The sequence below is a fragment of the Candoia aspera genome, chromosome 2 (assembly GCF_035149785.1).
Source record: "Candoia aspera isolate rCanAsp1 chromosome 2, rCanAsp1.hap2, whole genome shotgun sequence".
NCBI lineage: Eukaryota > Metazoa > Chordata > Lepidosauria > Squamata > Boidae > Candoia > Candoia aspera.
The window spans coordinates 192,628,019-192,649,735 of NC_086154.1; the positions used below are offsets into that span (position 1 = coordinate 192,628,019).

Sequence of the window (21,717 nt, forward strand, 5' to 3'; positions counted from 1 at the left end):
ATATTTGTTGCACTAATTATTCTCTCCAGTTTCTCTCTTCTTCCCCCCTACCACTTGAAGCAGGAGCTGGGGGCTGTGAAACCCCATCCTTTGTTCCTATAGTATTTATTTATTTATTGAACTTCTCGACTGCCCAACTCATACACAATGATGTGTACTACATGCAAGATATACAGGGTACACCTTCTAAATCACTTCATGCAACACCTGGTAGAGGCATTTTACCAGGCAGGGAAAAACTGCAAGAAGGAAAAGAAGGAAAAAGATGAGCTATCTGAAATGGGACACGCAGGCTCAGCACCAGGACCCAGCATGATGCTCCCCCCCCCCCCGAAGAAATACTCTTGGAAGAGAGAAAGGTGAAACTAGACAAGAACAACTTGAATCTGACTGGCTTATCTTGGGGAGTACTGAGGAGTGGGTTAGAGCTGCTACAGGACATGTTGCTGTGAGCACAAAAACTGCCAAAAGAGAACCTTGGCCCCAGGAGCAAGTTTAGACAGCAACCCAGCTTTGAATGCAAAAGTCTAACTTGTACTCATGCAAAGCTGGATCAACTTTAGGCCACTCTGCCTGGACAAGCTAACAGAAAAGAAGCCCTGTCAGACTGCAATCTGAAAATTTAATTCGGGGGGGGGGGGGTGTCCCCACATAATTTTAGAGGATCACAGCATGACAAAGCTTGAGAACTCCTGCCTCTAAGCCATCAAATAGCTTGTTTAGTGATGACTCAAAATGCTTGTGAACCTAGCCACAGTAATTTATTAATGACAATTTACTGCATAGTACAATGTGTAGACTCAGATAAATGGGGCTTAATCAGGAACCTGTGTTTAAACAAGCCATATCTTAGCAAATGGGTGAATCTGATGCACACAACACATTGTGGTTTAGCCTACTTTTCATCTAAGCTAGGAAATATGGTCAATTCATTATTCAGACATGAGGCTAATCACTATATTCTGTAGCCATACTTTGTTCTCTGGTTAAGCAGTGCCGGCTGTGGCTTAGTACATTACCTAAGCAAAGGCTATCAGGTTAGCTGGTTGTTAGTTAGCTATTACTTTGCTCCAAGCAAACAACATCTCATGCAGAAATAGTCATAAAGCAGTATTACAGGTGTATGGTATATCTAATCCAATTGGATCACTACAAGGTTCTTGTTGTAGTAGTTATTTGCAAAAGTAAACCTAAAAAGTCCAGAAAGCAACATGTTACTAGCATAATGACTAATTAGGTGATAAACTAGCAACCATGATTTCCTGTGCTACCTGGATGCATTCACTGGGTTAGTGACTTAACTCTAAGACACATTTAGCATGTCACCTAAATAAAGCCAGTCAATCTGTTTCTGAAAAGTTACACAATGCAAAACACCAGTGATAAATATTTTAAGATTTTCCAACGCCCTAAAAAATTAAGGTCAGCAATGTTTGTTTGTTTATTTGTTCATTCATTCATTCAATTTATATAGCTGCCCATCTCAAACAAGTGACTATGGGCAGCTAACAACCATAAAAGCTGTTAAACAATTAAAACAGTACAAAAATGTTCTACCACAATATACTTCATTATTACTGGGAAGTTTCAAAGCTTACTATACAATTGTCTAACATTGCAAGGGCTTTAGAAGAAAAAATATTTGTATACAGCCATCATATTGTATACAGCAGTTCCTACTCATAAGCATGCATTCTGGTCTATCATGCTCCACAAGTATTATACAGAAGCTTATCAGTCTTAGATGCACTTAATTGACACACAAAGGATTAATAAAACACTTTGTGTATTAAAATTTAAGTACATGATAGAAGGCCAAATGAATGATCAGTTATACAAATTATTTCTAAGCCTATCAGCAGTATTTTCTTAAAAATCCTTCATTTCTGCTATATTGAGATATTCAAAGGGCTCCTACATTTATCTCTGAGATCTTAGTATTTAAACCTGACAATAACTGGATTTACCCATTGCATAACACTATGGTGTGATTTGTGCTTTACATATTATTTATTTATTTATTGCTCACATTTATATGGCCACCCAACTCACACAAGATGACTGGGCAGAATACAACAGTAAGATAAAAACAGTGAGTAAATAAAAACAATTATAAAAATAAAAAAAAATGATTATTAAAAAGAACATTATCACCAAATTTAAAATATACCAACCCCGCGGAGAGAGCAAGAATGTCAGTCATAGTGGAGCCATCTAAGAACGTCTCCCATTCCCAAAGACCCCCAGGCCTGACAACACAACCAAGTCTTGAGGGACTTCCTAAGCGATAACAGGGAATGAGCACGCCTAATTTCAGTGGGGAGAATGTTCCACAAGGAGGGAACCACAGCAAAGAAGGCCCGCCTCCTGGGACCCACTATATGCAAGTCTCTGGTGGATGGAAACCATAACATGCCTTCCCTGCTAGATCTAATGGAATAGGCTAATGTAATTGGGGAGAGGTGGGCAGTCCCTCAGATATGGAGCCAGTTTGGTCTAGTGGTTAAGGTGCTGGGCTAGAAACCAGGAGTCTGTGAGTTCTAGTCCTGCCTTAGGCATGAAAGCTGGCTGGGTAACCTTGGGCCAGTCACTCTCTCTCAGCCCAACTCACCTCACAAGATTGTTGTGGGGAAAACAGGAGGAGGAAAGAGTATTAGGTATGTTTGCCTCCTTGAGTTATTTATAAAAATAATAAAGGCAGGATAGAAAATAAAATAAATAAATATCCCAGTCCCGTGCCATGAAGGGCTTTAAAGGTCAAAACAAAAAAGCACCTTGAATTGGACCCAGCAGCAAACTGGCAACCAATACAGCTCACAAAGCAGAGATGTAATATGTGCTCTTCTATAACTGCCCTCACCATTGCATTCTGTACCAGTTTGAAGCTTCCGGATACTCTTCAAGGGCAGCCCCATGTAGACCGTGTTACAATAGTCCAATCTGGAGGTCCTAAGGCATGAGTGATGGTGAGCACCTAGCTGTTTTGATGTATTAAATAAGCAATAATTAAATAAGCTATGATTTAGACAAATGCATGAATACCATCAGTGAGAATGGCCCAGCAATCAGCGCCTCCTTACTTGAAGCACTTTTGCCATTAGACCTACTCCTGCAAAACATATCTTTCCCTATCCTCATAAACAGAGGTGATAGCCAGCCAGCACTTGAGCCCAAAAGATGAGATGCACCAACATTTCCAGTTATCTCAGTCAGTTGTGAAACAGTATTGAAGCAATGTTACTACAGCACCTACTACTGGTTCTTCTCCTGTGTCCTTGCCTTGCATCATATACTCTCCTTAGGTTCTGATGCCTTACTACCAGTAAACTTGATATTAAGGTTTAGGGTGTAGCAATCTGGTAAATTATATACAACCATGTTATAGTCACACTTATTTTGATCACTTTCTGTAACTTTTGTGTACTTAGGCAGACAGTATGGTGCAGTGGTTAACATGTTCAACTAGGACCAGAGAGACACAGGTTCAAGCCCACTTTTAGCCTTGAAAACTCACTACATGACTTTAGGCCAGTTATTTTCTCTTAGTCCAACCTACCTCTCATGGTCATTACTTTGGGGATTTAAATGGAGATTCCCCCTGAAAAGTAGTCTTTACAACCTACCAGATTATAGCAGCTAAAAACAGACTAAGCATCCCTAAACTAATACCCTCTGGATGGACAAACTCCTATTAACTACAGCCAGCATGGCCAGAGGGCACCAGAATAATGATGTGCCATTTAAAGATTCTAAGCAGAAGCAAAACCATACAAATTAATGAAAATATTTTTATGATATTGTGTTAGCTGCCACAATCACCACAGAAAATTTAGGTGACATAAATTTATTGTGGCTAACATGTTTTGACATCCACAAAGGCTTTTCCACGATAAATCTGACAGCTTTTAAGGTACCACAGTATGCTTTAATTTATTACACTTACATGATATCTTTGTTCTGAGAGCTTAAAGTGCTGCACATGGGGTTTCCCATCCTTTTTAAGCTACAACAATACTGTAATTTGGACTAGGCTGAGAAATAGCCGTAGTGATTTCCTGTAATAAATTAACAAAGGAAGTTCTCTGAAGAGTGAATGAAATTCACACTCAAAATGCCTGTTATTTAACTCTGGATTAAAGAAAATAAATAGATTTTATGTATTTATCCTATTTATCACACATGTTCTTAACAGTGTTTCAGGCAGTTTCCTTGTGCTTTAGTCTGTCATCACAATGAAATATCAGGGCAATACCCAAGCACCATACAACTTAAAAACGTACTGTAACAGAACACAATTCTAGCATTGCACAATAAAATAAATTAACATTTGTATGCCCTAGGTTAATTACCCAGATTGTTACAGCATTCACCGTACTATATATAGGAGGGGGGGACAACAACATCTTGCATTAATATATCCAAGTGTGAACAGAAAGAAGAGTTTGAGCACAACACCAACAAAAGGTGTGCAGAACAGGAGATGACTGATTAGGTGCCATCAAGCCAGTGTCAATTCTTGCGACCACAGAGATATTCTTCAGGACGAAAAGGCGATCACACTCCGGTTAAAACCCAGTACAATGCTACTGGAAGAAAGGCTCATCTTAACATCAGCAGAGCTGGCTAGCAGTTTTCCCACCAGGATAATCGGGGAGAAAAGGGGGATGGGAGAAACACAGGGCAGAAAAGTGAGAGATGACGACAAGAACTTCCTCTGGGCAGCTGCCAATTCCCCGGGGAGCAACTGAGGGGAGCACGGCCAGTACCAAGGTTTGCCGGAGACCACTGAACCACCGGAAGTAGCGCGCGGCGCAGCAGAGGCAGCTCCCGCGACCTGCCTTTTCTCTTCCCACCTGGGAGAAGCTGCAGCGCCCGGCTTCCCGGGAGTCCCGCGCAGGAATCCCCGTCGCCCGGTCTTGCCGGAAACCGCTAGCGGGATGCGGAGATGCCTCGCGTGCAGCGGCGCTGGAACAGGGAGAGGCAGGAGGAGCGGAACGAAGCCGCCGCTGCCGTCCCTTTCCTCGGCACAAAGGCATCCCCGGCTGCTTCCTTCCCCTTAGACGACAGTAAAGAAACCCCCTTGATGGAGGGGCAGCAGTTAAAGCCGCAGCCAGCGCACGGCTGAGCGGCCGGGGAGAGGGAGTGTCGCGGACGCCTCACCTGTTTGCCCCGGTAGAAAAGACGCTGCCGGTCAGGGCTTACGCGGAAGCTTTCCTGGATCTTTTCACGCAGACTTTCGATCTTAGTGAGGCGGCTGAGGTCGTCGATAGTCCGGGTCTGGGCACCGTCGATGGTCCGGACCTGGATCCACATGGCGCGCTCCCGAAGGAGAGAAAAGAAGGAACAGAAGCTTCCTGCCTCTGGATTTTTCCACCTGGCGAAGCTGGGGGTGGGAACGGGGAGCTGCTGCCTGAATCCCGAGGACCACCGCGGCGCGAGCCGCTTCTGCTACCGGCCGGCCTTCCTCTTCCCTGGCCCGCCAGCACCCTTGGATCCTCCTACACTTGCCCGCCCAATCTCCCCCGCCCCACTCGCGACGCACCGGCGGCAACGGCTCTGTAAAGCTACCCCAGAATGGCGGCAAACCCTGTCAGCGCTTAGCTGGGAGCTGCCGGCTCGGCTAAGCTAACGGGCGCCGGCGGGAGCCATGTCCTAACCCCGAGGACTGTTTACCAAGGCGCCGCTGCTCTCACATGGAGGTCACGGCGCCAACGCTGATCTCGCGAGACAAACACGGACCACCACAACCGCCGCTATCCACGCGCGCCCCCACCCCTTGCCACGACCTTAAAGAGACAATAACGGCAGGCGGGGAGTGGAGCCGCGGAGGCGGCGTTTCACGTGCTCAAATCCGTCTTCGCGCCTCTCGAAGCACGCCCGGCCCAGCGCCACGCCCCTTTCGCGCTACCTCGAGGCGCCAGATCTGAGGTTCGTTCGCATTCCGCCTGGTTTTCGTGGCAGAGTTGGGAGATTGCGGCAATTCGCCGCCTTGCCTTAAACTTGTCTGGACCGGATGGACTCGGCTGTGGGTTACCGCCGCTGTAAGCGAATGATGTTTGCAATCCAGTAAACATCTTTACCTAAGTACGCATTACTTAGAAAAGCGGCACTGAATTCATTGGGATTGTTTACGCTTCTTTGGGGTGGGGATCCATTGAACACACACACGCGCACAGACACATTTCGTCGGTGTATCCAACTGTATATCAGAGCAGTGTATGTGGACAGCACAAATGCCACAGAGCTTACATTTGCCAGACATAGCATAAAAACATGGATCTTCGGGATTTTACACTGAATGTGTAAAACCTGCATACGTTATAGATCACGTTTGCATCTACAGAGTGCACAATAAAAATCCCACGCTTCGCAACGCAGAATGTATCCGACATATCCTGTTAATTTTGCATTAGTTAACTGTATAGTATCACACTCAAACCTATGAGTTACAGTCGTTTGCAATATTTAATTACTTGATTTACACGAATCTCTTGAAATTTTCATTTGAATCTCTTTAGTGGTAGCACTGCAAAAAATGGCCTCCACGAGCAGCGCCTTAAAAAGCATGGTGCCAAAGCATAAATCTAAGACTGCGTGAGTCCTTTGCCTTTGAGAATCCGTGTGTTATAGAAAACATTTTTGTACAAATTCCACTAAAAAACACATCCACTTGCTAGATCCATCACTTGCTAGAGCCAAATATAGCAATATTTGGAATTCAGTGTAACAAGAATGGATCTCTAATGTCCACAGGTTGCCCTTTAAAAGCCATAGTTTAGGCAAATACATTTTGTTATTGTTCCTTTTTAGTGGTTTCTTCTCATGATACAGAGCTGAGTTCCTGACATTTATCATGCAAAAAGGAAACATCCCCCCCCCAAATTCAGCATGATTGAGCTGAACATTGCTTTGAGCACTCTGACCTCTTGCAGGACTGTTTCCACTTCTCAAATTGGCCAGAGCTAAGATTTTCTACTTATTTATTTATTTAATTTTTATTTTCTATCCCGCCTTTATTATTTTTACAAATAACTCAAGGCATACCTAATAACATACCTAATACTCTTTCCTCCTCCTATTTTCCCCACAACAACAACCCTGTGGGATGAGTTGGGCTGAGAGAGAGGGACTGGCCCAAGGTAACCCAGCCGGCTTTCAGGCCTAGGGCAGGACTAGAACTCTCAGTCTCCTGGATTCTAGCCTGTTGCCTTAGCCACTAGACCAAACTGGTTCTAGTTACTAACAACTCAGATAAATAAAGATACCAATAAAGTACCTGTGAAATAAAGGGGGGGTGTCAATGTGCATCATTTTTTGCTTTTGACTGAACTGCATTGCCATTTTAAAACCATTTCACCTAGTTTGGAGTGATCATTTTGGAACTTTCTGCATCTTTTTTTTTAATTACCACTCTGAATAATTTGCTGTTGTCAGAAACTGTTGCCATCTCATTGCTCATCCCTGATTCCAAATCATTCATAACGCTAAAAAACTGATACTGATACATCCTTGGGGAAGCCTATTTAGCACAATTCTCTATTTCTACTTTGTTTCTAATTCATTAACCAGCTAGGAATCTGTGTAAACAACCCATCTCTTTTCCTATGGCTGTGAATTTCCCTAGGATCCTCTGGTGACGTAATTGGTTAAAATCTATACAGCATCTGTCAGATCACTCTATGGACATCCTTACTGGGATCTGTCAAAAAACCCGCTTAGTTTTGTAGAAGCCATTTTGGTTTTTATTTAACCAAGTTACTTTCTGCTATTTATTCAGAACAGACATTTCCTTGCCTATAATTTATTTTACTTCCAACCTTTTATTTAAACAATACTTAGATTGGCCATTTTCCAGTGTCCAAGGACTGACTTATTTCAGAGAGAAATGCACTCTTTAATACAATGTGCTATGTCACATTGGAGTTCTTTTGATATAGTATTTATTAATTAGTCAAGAAGAGCTATGATGTCAGATTTGATTATCTGGGGTTGCTTGATTTCTTCCAATTTCCCTCCTGAAAAAGCCTGTTCAGTTATAGGTATCTGCCTTATATCCTCTACAATGCATGCAAAGAATTAATAGAGCTTGTCTTCTTGAAGTAGTAGGAACCAGAACCAAAACCAAAATCAGACTCACTGCTGCCATGACAATGTTACAAAGATTGCTAATAAATATATGCAGGATACCTTTTCTCCTTCAGGAGAATCAAGGATTGGAAATAGAACAACGTGCATTGAATTAAATCTCTCATTATTTTTGTTGGAACATTTCAGCCAAATCCTAAATTAAGTGGAAGGTGATAGTAATCTTCCATTATTTTCAGTTGAGTATTAGTATTACATCTATATCCAGATTTGGTAGAAAACCTCATTTAAAAGCAGTGAAGCATTTCCAAAGCCTCCAACTTGATAAAAAAAAAAATCCTTCGAAAGCAGTGAAGCATTTCTTCTGAATCTTCAGTTCTAACAAAATCTATAGTTCATCCTTCATTTCTACAGAAAATTTTTTACCCCAGTCTTTCAGCCAGTTTTAATACTTATCAGATATACATGGATTTGTGAAATAAACAACTTCTTTCTTTTTCTTCTTTCAGGATTTATATTGGATGTGTTCAGATGTTACACCATTGCATAGTTTAACATGATGTCAGCAAGCAGAAATATGCAGCAGTGAGCCTCAGGCTGACTGGCTGGCTGGCTTTCTCTCTCTCTCTCTCTCTCTCTCTCTTTCTCTATTCTTCATATCCAGATAAGGGAGTTCATAGTTAGCGTCATAGTTAATTTGACTCAGATCATCTTTAAACCATAGAACCATTGATCCCTGCTGAATATGTTTTTAGAAGTAGTAGTCCAAGTTCAAAACTGGCTCAAATGAGACAAGTTCAAAAATTTCCTTTTAAGTTTTTCTGATCTCATTAATTACATTTCTAGCTGCCCAGAGTTGCTTTGGAGTTGGGTGCCTAAACTAACTAACTAAACAACCAACATTTGATTATTCTTCAATTGCTCATAGTCACTCTTGCCTTAGTCTCTCCCGTTTGAATTACTTCAGTGTGCGTACATGGGGCTGCCCTTGAAGGCCATCCAAAAGCTGCAACTGGTCCAGAATGCAGTGGCATGTGCAGTTTTGGGTACTCCACAGTTCACCCGAGTTACACCACTGCTGCATGAGCTGCACTGGCTCCTAGTTGCTTTCCGGGTGCAATTCAAGGTGTTGGTTATCACCATTAAAGCCCTACATGGCAGAATTCCAGGTTACTTGTGGAACAGCCTCTCCCTCTACTCATCCCACTAGGTTAGATAGGGTAAGCCCACTCCAGGTCTGCTTCCTTAACTGTTACCATCTGATGGGACCTTGGAGGTGTTTTTTCTTGGTAGCTGCCCCAGCCCTTTGGAATAGCCTCCCATTAGAGATTCTAGGAATCCCTACCCTTTTAGCCTTCCAGAAGGCCGTGAAGACCTGGCTCTTCCCGTAAGCATTGGCTGGGATTGGGGTTGGGTCAGGAAGCTGTTTGGTCTGGTGCCTGGTGGGAAGGGTGGTTTTGTTTATTCCTGTTTTTATCGATTGTTGTGAATAGCCTGGGATCATTTTATGAGATAGGTGGCCATATAAGTTCTTCAAATAAATAAATAAATAAAATCAAGGTAATTGCCATGAATGTCTAAAAAAATAAGTCTGGGAAAATGATTTGGGATCAGAACTCAATGAATCGCATTCAAGAATTAACTATAAAGATAATCTATGTATGGTATTATATACTACTATATTTACATTATATCAGTCATAACCATTCAAAATTGTAGGGGTATTAATCAAATTGATACATAAAATTTTTGATGGCAATGCCAACCTAACTATTAAGCATTTTCAGGTAAATTGGGTAAATGAACATTTTTTCATAATTTATTCTACTACTGAGTTGCTATCCACATGTCCCATGACTTATGAACAGACAAGAAATTAATTTTTTTGTTGCTGTTACTTGCCAGATTTACTGACACAAAATATTGGAAAGCAAAAATCTTCCATAGAATCATAGTTTAAAAGTGTGGAGACTGCTTTGAGTGAAATGAATATGCTTAACAGCAGAGAATCTTGAGACTCCTGCAATTAAAGACAGTTTTATTCAATTCTGTCTTCCATTTTTAGCTATGTTAATAATTCTTCTTACAGACATCTTTCTGAGAAGTACTGAATATGGATGTTAAAAATGTTATATTTTTCCATTTTTATTATGTTGAAATCCTTAAAACTATAGTTTTATAGTGCCTTCTAAAAATTGTCTTTTTTAAAACACACATTATACCTAGTTCCTGCTTATTGTGCCTGTATTTGTCATTGTAATCAATATCAACATTTTTAGCATGTGGAATGTTGCTATGGCTTCTCACAGATGTCCTTATCTAGAAAACAATATGATTATGCTGTGTGAAATCACATTCAGCTTTATTAGAGCTAAGAAGATGAGTGAATTTTTTGGACCCTAGAAGATTATTGTTTTAATTACAACCATAACCTGATAGAGCAGTCTACCAAACAGACTTTCCAAACTTGTATTTAGCTAAATATATGTATAGATTACATGAGATGTTGTACCTTTTGTAAAATTAAACAAATCTGACAAATCATGAATTATATAATCATGTGCTTCTAATGATGAAATAATACAAAGAGAGGATAAAGGGAATTAGGTACCAATGCTGTCTATTTTATGCCTTGTACCCATATACTATATTGCTTTCCTTATCATATAGGCACCTAAAAATCAGTTCCAAAAGAACACAGCCCTCTTCCTGTTTCATGAATCCCTCACCAATTATACTACAGAGTGTGTGTAATATAGACTATATTCAGAATTTATGTACAGAATTTTTACTGTATTTAGGCATTTGCCATTTCTTTTTTCTTTGTACACTTCTGTACCTTCAGTAGCTAGAAGAGGAAACCCAAGGAGGTTAAAAACAAGAAACAGATTTTGCTGCTGCCACCACTAGATATCATCTTCATTCCCTTTTTATCTCATTCACTCATCCACAAAGGTACTAAAATAAGCTCCAGGAAAGCAACACCCCTTGGAATTATTGTCTGTGTCATGTTCACCGTTCCGGTGTTGTTACACGTAACGGTTCGCTTGCCATGGTACTGATACGTGTACTGGCTGGGAGGGTGCTGCTGGGAACCTTGTACGGGAGACGTGCTGGATTGTGCCAGGGAGGAATGTGTTTCGGCTATCTCTTAAATGTCAAGGTCTTTTTGCCTGTTGATCAGCAGAGCTTGTTAGGAGCACCTGGGAATGTGGGGTGGGCTGTCTGTGAGGGAGGGGGTGGGGTGATGTTTGCAAAGACGCTACTTAGTTTGAGTTTAGGCGCGCTTTTCTCATTCTCAGCTTTTTACCTGTTTGCACTCTTTTCTAAATAAACCAAGAACCTGAATTGAGATTCTGAGTCTGAGAGTTTTATTTGGATTAAGGCAATCATCACATAAAGCTGAGAATCATTGTATCAACCGACCTCGCCACTCTTTACCGGAAAATTTTCTTGCGAAAGGGGATTTAGTGATGGCTGAAGGTGGAAAGGATCCTGTGGAGTTTGAGGAGGAGACGGAACAGCTGCCAGAATCAACTTTCCCGAGCCGGGACCCAAGCCCTGTCCCTGCCCAAGCTACACCTCCGTCGGGCGACTCCTCTTCGACCGCAAGATCTAAGAAGCGGCTTCCCCCTCCCCCGGATGACGATGTGACGGGTCAGGAGCAATTCCTGTGGGATGCCTTGGTAGATCCCCAGGCCGGCACGTCCCGTACCACGTGGAAGCTCCGCTGGCCGGACACCCCGTTGGAGGTGCACCCCGGGGTGTTGAGAAGCCCACAGCCGGAGGGGGCAGTGCTGGAGGATTCCGCTACACCAGACAGGATCAGGGTCCTGGAATCCAAGATTGAGTCTATGGAACACATTCTCTGTTCCATGTCTGCTGCCTTTGGGGACCTCGTGAAAATCATCCGTGGTCCCGCGGCAATTAGGCAACCTAGTCTCCCACCTTCCCTGTCACAGGGGGCTGACAGTCGAGCCCCTCCACGGGACTTTCCATCGGGTCCCCGGGGGTCCACTCCTATAGGGGTGGCTCCTAGTCGGCCATCTCTTGGAGTTCCTCAAGCTGGGGGTCCTCCCCGGGACTTCCCGGTGAAGTTTGATGGCGACCCTGCTAACCTGTCCTTCTTCCTCACCAATGCCGCCAGTTTCATGAGACGCCATGGGCACCTCTTTCCTTCGGAAGAAGAGAAGATAGCTGCTGTGGCCACGAAACTGAAGGGCAGGGCTGCTGACTCGTATGTTCAGCTCTCGGAGATTGGGGCACCAGCTCTAACCACTTTCGATACCTTTTTAGCTGCGCTTAAGCGCTACTTTGAGGATCCCTTAGCCAAAGAAAGGGCTAAGGACGCTTTAAAACAACTGGTGCAAGGGCAACAAACTGTAGCTGATTATGCCCTTGAGTTTAAAGTTTTGGCGGGTAAGGTTCCTGAATGGTCTGAGGCCACCTTGATTGATCGATTTAAGGATGGCCTCAATCGCGAAGTGTTGCGCTGGGCGCTTGGGCGGGATGATCCCAACTCATTGCATGATTGGATTTGCCTCGCTGGTAAAGCTGAACATGCTCAGCACACTTTCATGATGGCCACCAAAGAAGACAAGCCTGTCTCCGCTATCCGTGCTCCAGTGCTGCCGCTGACCGCTCGATGGGATGCGGAATGCCAACGGCGCTTTGTCCAAGGGCAATGCATCACTTGTGGGAAGCCTGGTCACCACGCCATCGACTGCCCCAAAGCCAAGACCCCGGAACGTCCCGGCAAAGCGCCGCAAAAGCCTCCCAAAAAACCTGCCAACCCTCCAAGACGGCTGACGGGGGCACTGGCGACCGCAGACGATGAGGAAATCTACACTCTAGAAGGCGTGTTGGGAGAGTTCGAACAGCCGGTGGGAAACGAATTCCACCTGTCTTAACTGGTGCCGCAGGGCAGGTGGTTGAATCCGGGTGCAACTCTAACATGGTGAGTGCTGATTGCCCTATCCTAGCTGTCAAAATCGACTTGGGATTTCAATCCAAATCCGTCGAAGTCTAGGCTTTGCTTGACTCCAGCTGTTCCAGATGTTTAATCCATCCTGATTTAGTCAAGGACTTCGATTTCCCTTGCTTCCCCCTCCCGAAGCCGCTGATCTTTCAGCAGCTGGATGGCTCCACCGTGGGGGGGGGCAGCGACCCACTTTACTGGGGAAGTTGCTTTGCGTATGGGATCCCATTTCGAACTCATTCAGTTTATCATTACCCCGGTAGGGAACCCTTTGATTGTCTTGGGTATTCCCTGGTTCGCCTCTCATAATCCCTACATCAACTGGAAGTCCCACTCCATTACTTTCGAGGATGGCTTCTATCAAGCTCCTCTTCTGAGTCGTGCCATGCCTCTGACCACCGGGAGGGCAGAGGTGGTTCCCGCTCTGGCTTCCCCATCCCCTTTGGAGGGTCTTCCTGCCGTATACTCCGATTTTGCTGATGTTTTTGGGGAGGAGGAGGCCGACCAGTTACCCCCCCATCGCAAGACAGACTGTTCCATTGAACTTCTTCCGGACGTCCCCTTGCCAAAGCCAAAGATCTACCCCATGACTAAGAAGGAACTTTCCGCTTTGCGGGAGTTCATTGACAAGAACCTGGCTCGTGGCTTCATTGAGCCAGCGAATTCACTGGTCGGGGCTCCCGTCTTGTTTCGGGAGAAGAAGGATGGCAGCCTGAGACTTTGCACGGACTACCGTGGTTTGAATTCCGCCTCACTTTCCAAAAAATACCCTCTGCCCCTCGTCAAGGACATGCTCGCACATCTGTCCACTGGCAGAGTTTTTTCCAAGTTGGATCTCCGCGAAGCCTACTATTGCATTCGCATTAGGGAGGGGGATGAATGGAAAACGGCTTTTAATTGCCCATTGGGTTCTTTCCAATATAAGGTTCTTCCATTTGGTCTGGCAGGGGCTCCGGGGGTTTTCATGCAACTGATTAATGAGGTTTTACATGAACACTTGTTTAAGGGGGTATTGGTGTATTTGGATGATGTTCTCATTTATACTAAATCGCTGGAGGAACATGAACGGCTTCTTAAACAGGTTCTCACGAAGCTTCGGCACGCCAAGCTTTATGCAAAGCTTTCTAAGTGTGAGTTCCACAAATCATCCCTGGATTACCTCGGTTATAGGATCTCCGTTAAAGGCATTGAGATGGATCCTGTTAAGGTCCAAGCGGTACTTAATTGGGAGCGACCCAGAACCAGGCGGCAACTTCAAAGTTTCCTGGGGTTCGCCAATTTTTACCACTCCTTTGTCAGGGGGTTCGCTGAAATTGCCCTCCTCCTTACTGATTTGCTACGGACTAAGGGGTTGGGGGAAACCCAGAAGGTTAAAAACCCAGGGGCCGTGCTCAATTGGACTCCTGAATGTCAGGCTGCTTTTGATCGGCTCAAGGCTCTTTTTACTGAAGAGCCGGTACTCGCCCACCCTGACCTGGACCTTCCGTTCGTTGTTCAGGTTGATGCTTCTGATTTTTCAATTGGAGCTATTTTGTTGCAAAAGGATTCCACTGGTCTTTTGAAGCCTTGTGCCTATCTCTCCTGCAAGTTTTCAGAGACAGAGAGACGCTGGCATGTTTGGGAGAAGGAGGCTTTTGTGTTAAGGCAGGCTTGGAGGCATTTATTGGAGGGGGCTTCTTCCCCTTTTGAGGTTTGGACTGATCATCGCAACCTCGAGGCGCTCCGGACTCCCAGGCGCCTCAGCCCAAAGCAGATTCGGTGGGCTCAGTTTTTCAGTCGTTTCAATTTCCACCTTAAATATATCCCTGGGAAGAATTTTTTGGCTGATGCCCTGTCCAGTTTGCCGCAGGACGAGGGTCCGGTTTCCGATGTTATTGGTACTGTCCTATCGGGACCGCAATTGGGGCTGGTGGCTCTTACACGGAGTCGCGCTCGGGGCCATGCGTCGTCTCCCTCCCCTCCAGTTCGGAGACAGTCTGCACTGTCAACAGCGCTGCGCTCTGATTTTGTGGCTGCGCTGAAGTCCGATCCCTGGCTTCTTGCTAATCCTGACAAGGTATCCATCGAGCACGATCTCGCTTGGGTTAAGGGCCATTTGTATGTACCTGACTCTCAACATTCTGCTATACTGGCTCGTTCTCGTGACAGTAAGCAGGCAGGCCACTTTGGCTTTTTGAAGTCCCTCCATTTGGTTCGTAGGCAGTTCTGGTGGCCCACACTGCGTAAGGATGTCAAAGCCTATGTGGCTTCTTGTCCTGTCTGTGCTATGTCTAAGCGGTCTGTCGGTCAGCCACAGGGGCTGCTGCAGCCGGTGGCTGACCCTGCGCACCCTTGGGATGTGATTTCCATGGATTTCATTGTGGACCTACCCCCAAGTCAAAAGAAAACTGTCATTTGGGTGGTCAAGGACTACTTTTCTAAGCAAGCTCATTTTGTGCCCTGCGCTTCTATTCCTTCGGCGCAACAGCTGGCTAAACTTTTTTTGGTGCACGTGTACCGTCCACACGGATGCCCCTCTCATTTGGTGACCGATAGGGGCACACAATTTACCTCAAAGTTTTGGCGGGCTTTTTTGAAGATCATTGGCACTGAGCAGGCGCTATCTACTGCTTGGCATCCCCAGACGGATGGATCCACTGAGGTCCTTAATGCCACTTGGGAGCAATTTCTTCGCTCTTACATCAATTATCATCAAGATGATTGGGTTGACTTGCTCCCTTTTGCTGAAGTGGCTTACAATAATGCTGTTCACCAAAGCACTGGGCAAACCCCTTTTCGCATTGTTTCCGGTCAAGATTTTGTTCCCATTCCGGAATTTCCTCAGCCTCCCGCAACGGCTGTTGCAGCCTGTGATTGGGGCTCTAGGCTTGCTGATTCATGGCCAGTTATTCGAACCGCTCTTTGGGAGGCTCAAGCTGCCTATAAATGGCATGCTGATCGCCACCGACGCCGGCAGCCCGCTTTTCGGGTGGGGGATTTGGTCTATCTATCAACCAAGTTTATAAAGTCCCCTCAGCCCTCAAAGAAGTTGGCTCCTAAGTTTATTGGACCCTTTCCTGTTACTGCGGTGATTAATCCTGTGACTGTTCGTTTAGATTTGCCTCATAATTTGAAGCGTTTGCACCCTGTTTTTCACAGTCTGTTGCTTCCATAACTGGGACCTTTCAGCTACAGCATTCCTCCGTTAGGAAACCTTGTCTGTTTATGCTGGAAAGGGGTTCCCCTCAAATTTGAAGGGCCCTGAAGACCTGATTCTTTGCCCAAGTATTTGGCAAGCATGATTGATTGATTGTTGATTGATTTTTAGAATGTTAAAATACAATAAAAATATAAAGAATCAAAAATAAGAAAAAAGAAAAATATATAGGATTATGACTTCCACCCTTCTTTCTATTGAGTAGTTACCCTCTTACTCTTTCCCCTCCCTCTTTTTTTTGCCTTTGGCAAGTATGATTGAACCCCCTTTTCTTCTTTTGCTTTGTTCCCATCTGGGTTAGTTATCTTTGCCATCTTTGCTCTTACTTCTTTTATGTTGTTTTCTTGTTTTAAAATGTTTTGACATTTTATAAACTGCTCAGAGTTGTTGGGGGTCAAATGGCATATAAATATAATTAATAATAATAATAATAATTCAACTTACAGTCCAGCAGGCATATATATTTTACAGTATTTTATTGTGAACTGCCCAGAGTCCCCCTTTTCGGCGGAGATGGGCAGTGGTAAAATTTGGAAAATAAATAAATAAAATATATGGAATAGGAAGGGTATGCTATCTTCTAATTCAAGCAGTAAAATATTTTAGTCCACCCTAAAGAAAGATTATATTTCCAAAGAGCATCCTAAATTTAGGATGATTTCTGCACCAGAAAAAAAAGTGTATGCATTAATTAATTAGCAATGCCAAGGTTGTACTTCCAGCAAATGAAGACATAGGTACAACTGCAGTCTGAATTCAAAGGGTCAAAAGATTCTATAGGCCGCCAAAATTCATAAGCCTAGGCGGCTGGGGCTGTGGTTTCTGTCAAATTCTTGGCTGTTCCACCTCCACAGAAAGCAGGATTCCTCCAAAGTTTCATTACTAAGATTTATTGAAAGAGGATTGGATAAGGTTACATCATTCTCAGCAACCGTATTGTTTTCCCCCTTTAAAATGCAGCTCAGTTCCCAAGTCAGAAACTTTCTCAGTCTCTTACTCATGCCTCTTAGATCAGCTGGCAAGAAGGCTGTTAAAGGAGGGACTCCAACAGGTAGAATATAAATCTCTTTTGGTTCTAAGCATACCATTACAGTCAGAAGCATGCTGGGGAGGGGAGGGGAGGGGAGGGGAGGGGAGGGGAGGGGAGGGGAGGGGAGGGGAGGGGAGGGGAGAAAAAAGATGACAGGCACAACCACATGATCAAAACCCTGCCCCTTTGTTTGTGCCTGCAATGTTGACACATACAGATAGTCCTAGCGACGATTGGGACCAGCAATTTGGTTGTTAAGCAAAGAAGTCACTAAGTGAAACCACAACTGTCCTTACACAGCTTTCCTTTGCTTTACAGATCTGTGAAGGTCATAAATGTGAGGATTGGTCGTAAAGTTACTTTTTCATTACTGTTGTAACTGAATGGTCACTAAATGAGGCAGTCACTAAATGAGGACTACCTATATATAAAGGGGTGTGGCTTCAATTTTTTGGCCATACATGAGAGCTAACTCTATATGACCAAACTATTTCAATATACTTCTTTCATACTGATCAGTCCTTTTTGTATTCAGTCCGTGTTCATTCAGCGCCCAATCATTCTTGAGTGAGCTCATCTCTTTTACCTCAAATACTTCTTAAACAAACCATTCCACTTGTATTCAACTTACTTTAAAGTTTCTCCTGATATACCCAACTTTAACTTCTCTAAAACACAGTGGCCAGAAGCATACTTTATACACAACCATTTTCCTTTCATTCAATAAACATTCATTCATTCTAAACAGACCACATACTATCCAGTGCTTTTCTATCAGCATTTGCACACCTTAACATTTCTCATTTCCCCATTTTTAGTAAGCATCCTATAGAGATACAGTTTATCTCCTTGCTGTAGTTTTTGCCATTTAAATGTAACTTATAATCAATTATTCACTCCACTTTCTCTGTAAAACACAGCTACCTTAGTCTTTGATAACATTAATTTTCAGATCCCTTGATTCATCATACAATCTAACATTTAGTGTAAATCATCTGGGTTCTCAGCTAACAGCACAGCATCAGTTGCATACAAAAGTGCACATATACTCACATCCACACCCAACAACCCTCTGCCATCACCACAAGCACATTAAACAAGGAGAACATCGCACATCCTTCTCTTACTCTGTGCTCAGGTCCAACTCATTCACTAAGCAGTCACACATGCTATACTTTCATCATTCACTGCTTGTATCACATTAAAATCCAAGCCTTCATCTCCATATTTAAAACAAGCCTATTCACTTTATCACTCTCTAAATCAACAAAGCAATAACCTTTACTTCTCACATTCATACATTTCTCAATTACCTGCTGAAGAGCAATTATTTGATCTGCATAATCCCCATCCAGCAAAAAGCCATACTGCGCTTGCCAAACTTTGCTCGTTGTCACTTTTAATATCCTTTCCATCAGAAGGCTGACAAACCTCAGGCACATTTAACAAATTAATCCCCTTGTAGTTTTTGCATTCACTCTTGCTGCCGATACCCTTCAATAGTGGGAACAGTACTGGAATTCTTCTAAGCATTGTACACAGATGCAGTCTTCCCAAATGCATTAAGCAAGTCACACAACTCCATAAGGAAACCATCCATATTTTAACATTTGCCCAATTACACAATCTAAACGAGCACAATCTAAACCATTTTTCTATATTTTACAATATTCTTTTTTATAATTATTTTCTTGGATGCTAAGATTTATAGAATATGTTTCAATACCATTGTTTGACGTATCACTATAATTCTAATACAAATCTCTACAATCCTCCTTCCAATGTTTCTTACTTCAGTTTCACATTAAACCATTTAGTAACTTTTCTTCCATTCCATTCAGTCTGTTGGAGGCTGATTTTCTATTTCTGATAGATCAATCAATCTACGGTCTGTCTTACTATAGCTCCTGGAGTCCAACGTAGCATATTACTGTAGTCGTTATTCTGTATGTTGCAATTGGCAGAAAATCCACTAATTAAATTGCAGTAGTTGTTTGCTCTTCCCCAAAGAGTAAATTCTAAAAGTGATTAGCATCTGGTTTCAGTTAAGGTGGGTATTTGTATATTTTAAAACGCTGTTCAGCACTCTACACTACTGCTTCTGTATTTTGTATGGTACTTCTACTCTGGAAGCTGCATTCAGCTGCTAGATTTTGGCACCAAATGCTGACCCTTTTATTTATTTCCCCTGTCCCATGCTTAGGCCTTTTAATTCAGTATGATACAAGCTTGTATTTATGCTTTGCCTGATTTCATGGTGCACTTCAACCTAAAGCTGTTATTTTTTTGCACAGAATTTTCGAGAAATTTAACTCTTCTGCATTTTGTTTCTACTTGTCTCATCTTTCTTCTTCAGGGGAAAACAGTGGAACAGCTGCATAATGTATTTTTGCTTCGTGTGAGAAGAAATTAAGGAAAGAAGAAATTAAGGAAAGAAGAAATTGAATTCACCTATTAAAGACAGCTTGTGTGTGTGTGTGTGTGTGTGTGTGTGTGTGTGTGTGAGTGTGTGAGATAATGCTCTGCAAAAAAGATATGGAAGAAGTACTGAGGATCTTACATAGGCCCAGTAACTCTTTGCTATACATGAAAGTAGCCTGATATGTTCAGAATTCTGCATGAACCTAAAAAAAAGATGGTAACACTTTAAAGGGCCCAATCAGAATTGTTAATGCAACTCATAAAGCAACACCACCTTTATCAGGTCCCCACAGAAGCTTGAAAACATTTGAACTGTTTTAATGAAGAGAGGTCACAAGCCTGGCCTTGTGTGAGGTCCATAGTCATTCTTCCTAATAATGTGTTGACGTATAGCTCTAATGTATTTGGCATCTTGTGATACACCTGCCCTATAGGGATGTGGAAAACATTTCAAGCTTAAAACAGCTTGAATCAGTTCAAGTATTTTGAAGCTTGAGATAAAACACCTGTGTTTTAACAGTTTTGTCCAACCCCCACAATAAAACATAATGGTTTTATTTTCAACTTGAGACAAATTAAGGCCATTTCAAATGTTGTTTTGGGCATTCTGAGAGTCTTGAATCCTGACTATTATTCTGTAAGTTGCAACTACTGTATTTAAATGAAGGATAACCAGTAGAGTAGCAGGAACCAATTCCATCTCTCCTTTGAATGAGACCATAGGAAATTGGGTGGAGAGGAAGAAGCAGCAGTTACTTAAGCAGATGTATAGAGGTACATGATGTTGCTAACTGGCACCCTTGATCAATTTGCCTAGGTCAGGTTGGGTAATGCATCTGCATTCAAAGCCAGTTCTAGATGATTTTTAGATGAATTAGGAACAGAAAACTTCTCTCAGCTGCTGTCCAGCCTGCCATATAACTAAGTTTATTTTGGGGTACCATATATGGGCTGCAAGAATCTGGACAATGATTGGATGGCAGCAAACATATAAAGAAAGTTCCCTTTGTTTCCAAAGTAGTTACCTGGATTTTTGTAGGCTGAATATGGTAGCTCCATGTTTCTTGCTTTTTAAAAATGATTTGCTATGAGGTAGGTAGAGTTCACAGGCTATATTTTGTGTGTATTGTGTTCTATGTTCTGCTTTCAATATCTAACAAATCAACTCATAATTCTCACTCAAGGCACAAATGACCAGGCTCAAATTATCCTACTTCAGACACATTATGCAAAGACCCAGCTCTCTGGAGAAGGCTCTAATGCTGGGAAAGGTGGAAGGAAAGAGAAGAGGACAACCAGCAGCAAGGTAGATAGATTCAGTTACAGTGGCAATGGGTACACCATTGGAAGACCTGAAGGACCAAGTTAGAGATACATCATTGTGAAGAAAATCTATGTGCTTGACAAGAGTCATGGGGAAGGATGAACTCACCTGGAGTGAGCAGGCATTTTTTCTTCCTAGGCTTCAGGGTTTGGGTGCTACCTGGGAAAGAGGGTTAAAACGTCCCCATCCTCTCCTTAATTGGAGAGTTTGTTTCATAACAGGGAACCGAAAGCAAGCATGTGCGTGGGTGTGTCAAGAAAGGAGCCAAGCCAGGAAGACAGCAGAGACGGGGAAGGAGAAACTCCAACCCAAAGGCAAGCACCTCAGCTGTAGTCTTCACGATTCTTGGAGCTGCAAGACCGCTGAGAGGCAGAACTGAGAGACGGGGGAGGAAAAGAGCTAGACCAGAGTCTGCAGACCCAAGCAAGCCTGAAAACCACGCCAAGCCCACTGTGTGCAGCAGCCCAGGTGCAGAGCTCTACAAACCAGCTCCAGAGACAGAGGACTGAGAGTGCTGGGGGGTGGGGGTGGGGGTGGGGGTGGGGGGGGGAGAGAAAAGCCCATTCTCAGGCCTATAAAGGAGTGAAAGGGTTTTCACATGCAAATGGCCTGAGATTGCCTACAAGAGCTGAAAACCTGAGGGAAAAGGAAAGATTTACGGAAGAAATAGTTAAGAGTAGAAA

At 43.3% G+C, this 21,717-nt stretch overlaps 1 protein-coding gene across 1 annotated transcript in view; it reads right to left on the reverse strand.

Moving 5' to 3' along the window:
• UHRF2 (ubiquitin like with PHD and ring finger domains 2) overlaps positions 1 to 5,795 on the reverse strand; it is a 74,917-nt gene extending 69,122 nt beyond the window's left edge. The window contains exon 1 of the mRNA XM_063295066.1: positions 5,161 to 5,795. Within this exon, the coding sequence (XP_063151136.1) occupies positions 5,161 to 5,313 (153 nt within the window). The 5' untranslated portion in view covers positions 5,314 to 5,795. The remainder of the gene's footprint in view (positions 1 to 5,160) is intronic.
• Between the last annotated feature and the right edge of the window lie 15,922 nt (positions 5,796 to 21,717).